The sequence below is a fragment of the Opisthorchis viverrini genome, assembly GCF_000715545.1.
Source record: "Opisthorchis viverrini unplaced genomic scaffold opera_v5_43, whole genome shotgun sequence".
In the NCBI taxonomy this organism is placed as follows: domain Eukaryota; kingdom Metazoa; phylum Platyhelminthes; class Trematoda; order Opisthorchiida; family Opisthorchiidae; genus Opisthorchis; species Opisthorchis viverrini.
The window spans coordinates 551,256-554,478 of NW_008751699.1; the positions used below are offsets into that span (position 1 = coordinate 551,256).

The following is a 3,223-nucleotide window of genomic DNA, read 5'->3' on the forward strand; positions in this document are numbered from 1 at the left end:
TTTACTATCTGTGACATACAGCAGGGGGCGTGAAAAAAGGTTTACTTTTGGGGATCCATGTACGACCCATCTTCTTGTGGGCCACCCTTGGAACTAACAGCTCACTGACGCTGGAAGACTTGCGTAGTTGTGTTTGAATGGAGTAGCCTAACTACATCCTGTACAACAGCTACTTAGTGGCCACCCCAAGGTTTTCGTAAGGAAGAACTGTACTTCGGGCGTATCAAAACCTAAGATTATGCGGCCACCAAATGGAGCATGTAAAATGGATTTCTGTGTTGTCCTTATAACTTCGTCAGGACGTCAACAACCCTGACAATTCTTTCACATTTGATTTTTGTTAGCTCATCGGAGAATCATGTCCATTGCATGTGAACATGGATATTAGCTTGTTTAGGTAAGTGTACTAGCCCGCATATCGTGTTTCCTGTTCAGCCCGACGATTTTTGTTTACACAGAGACGTATTTCTTTTATAAACGTAATACACTACTCATAAGGTGTCTGAAAATTCTTCAACAGCTTACGACCAGCTTCGCCATTCTTGAAGCTCATCAGGTAGGCCCAACCTTCAAAGGTATCAGACAAACGAGGTAACCGTGGGCTCTCGATCCAACCATCAGTGGTGAGTATTAATCTGGGATACCTAAATTCCAAGTTGCTGAACGCTTTTGGGTTTCCACCGCGTGTTTGCCATTGTCAGATTGGTGACAAAATAACAGGGACGCAACAAAGAATACAGAGGTGTTCCTTGCGGCGCAAATGGTCATCAACTTACAGTCAGTCTTTCTAGTTGTTTTTCAATAACTGGAGTGGTTTCAAGTATGTAATTACCGATTCTGATTGACAATTTAAATTACATTTGCTTTACTAAGGTCACTAAGCTACAAGATCTAGTTCTCAGAGAAAATAAGATCAACTCTGGCAATAACTCTGAAGGTAGTGTGTGCGACTCACGAAAGGTATGATGAAAACCAACGAGTAGCCTATCTCCTTCCTCGAGAATGTCAAGAACGAGAGAAAACTAAGGCAGAAATCAGGAAAACAAACTCTTCATATATGGTGAAGGAATCTGCAGACGAATTCCAAAGACTCTAGTCGAACTTTTGCTCCGGAACCAGACGAGGTTTGACAACACCGAAGGTACAATTGGTATTTCCGGAATACTTTAAACCAGCGGGGGTAGGAAACAATGCGTCTACGATATTCACGGTGGAAGCTCTGACGCAATGTACATAGGAGAAATGGTTAAAAAAAATAACCATTTCGGTGCCCAACTACCATACAACTCGAAGGGGCAGACGATTGAAGAATACTGTCCCGGCACACACTAGACACAGGCGGCTCAACAAGGGAAACGCAATTGAATCGATCAGGTTACATAATAATCCAGCTTTAACAATCTCTCAGTGCCTAGCTGCCATAACACCCGAAGGAATAACGAGGGTTGGGATACCGCCAAGTTGCCAAAGCCTAGACAAGAGAAGTCGAGATGCAGAGGTCGGGTTCGAACCACGTTCCGGTCAGTGAATTCTACCTCTGACCACTGAGCCACCTTGCTAAGAGGTTGCACCAGAGACTTGTTCAGAAGAGTACAATCATAATTTTCAACGTCCGGCAAGTAGCGTTAATCTCGGCGATGAATAGCGCTTATCTTATATCTGGCCCGGGCCGCTTCACACGACTCGAAACAGACCAAACAGGACTCAGCCCACTTTTCAGGTACCCTGGTCAATTTTGCCAACTGGATAATGTCTGGGATGTTCGATATACGGGAAAATGATTTTGTTACGCCATCACTTTACTCATTTTGATTTGACTGGCTAGCTTCTAGTCATAGACATCCGTGTTGATCCTCAACTTGAGCAACCAAATTTCGCTGCTTCTGTTGCAATGTTCACCTGAAAGCCGTCACCAAATCGACATGTAGTTTGATGACAGTGTCACCAGAATAGTGTCAGCTAGACCAGATGCCTAATGCGACTAGCGAAACAGGCAATCATTCCTGAAATCAATTTAACTATGTGTGGAGTTCCCGTCAAAGCAAGGATTACTGCTGACCCATTTTTAGTCTCAGATTTGTTTTCAAATCCAGCTACTTACCGAGATGTCGGATTGAGGTTATTGCACATCCTTTCCACTATTACTAAGATCCCCTATCTGTTGAGCCGCAGCACGGAACTGTGTAGTGGTACGCCCTAGAAGCAAAATCCTCAAACTAGTATTGTTCTGAGTCTTGCGTTCTATGTGGGCATACTCGGGATAGCTCAGTTTTTCTGCAACCAAGACCTTCGTTCTGATATTTTATATTGCCCACCATACATGGCTGCATTCCTACCATATGAGTACTTCCGTCAGAAGGAGGAATTTCAACAAATTCTCGCATGTTTTATATCACCTCGCGATCCATCGGTTCCGGCATTTACAACGTAGAAATTGGTCTGCAAACGAGCCTGGAATCAAATTGATTTTCTGCTTGTCGATCGATAATCACGAGGTCCACGGCTACGTGTCTGTCCCGAAACGTGACGAAAATTATTTTGGGCTGTTGTACAGTCTTTACAAACACATTTGGTTTTACTGACATTCATCTTGGCCTGAATGAATTGAAATGTCACACTCACGATCTCAGTTTTAGCCTATCGCACGAATGAAAGAAAAACAGATCCCTCTTTTGAGCTGCAGCATTCCACTTGGTCATGCAAGTGTATGATCCATCAGTATTTGTGATAGACGGTCTCAGCAGTGTAGCGGTCCGAACCAGGATGCATAAGTGAAAAGCTAACTAGTTAACTGATCCAAATTGAAGTATACATCAGTTTTCATCTATGCTACCCTAGCTCGTTTCATAGTCTTGTTCATGCCAATTATCTCGTGCTCATCGACCAGATATCCTCTTGAAGTGGTTGAGTCATGCCGGTTATGACTGGCGAAGGTAAAGGGAGAAGGTAAAGGGAGATCGCTTTGGGAACAAGTTAGCTTGAGTTACATGACGATAACGGGAGAGCTGTTCCCTGTGGAGGTTTGTTCGATGAAGGTGGACAGTTTAATTAAATCGCAGGGAGGAATATCGTAGATATTGTAGACGAGAGATGACCTGAGGCAGTGATTGGATAAGGGAATAACAAAACTAAGGGGTTTCAACAATTCCGATGAGTTTTTCCCAGCTCTCGACTAACCAAATATCAATATATTCATCGGTCCGTGTGCATAACATGAAAGTTT

At 43.4% G+C, this 3,223-nt stretch overlaps 1 protein-coding gene across 1 annotated transcript in view; it reads left to right on the forward strand.

Moving 5' to 3' along the window:
• Positions 1-1,408: 1,408 nt before the first annotated feature.
• T265_03144 (hypothetical protein) overlaps positions 1,409-3,223 on the forward strand; it is a gene marked incomplete at both ends in the record, with an annotated part of 9,188 nt that continues 7,373 nt past the window's right edge. Inside the window, one exon of the mRNA XM_009167557.1 lies at positions 1,409-1,520. Within this exon, the coding sequence (XP_009165821.1) occupies positions 1,491-1,520 (30 nt within the window). The remainder of the gene's footprint in view (positions 1,521-3,223) is intronic.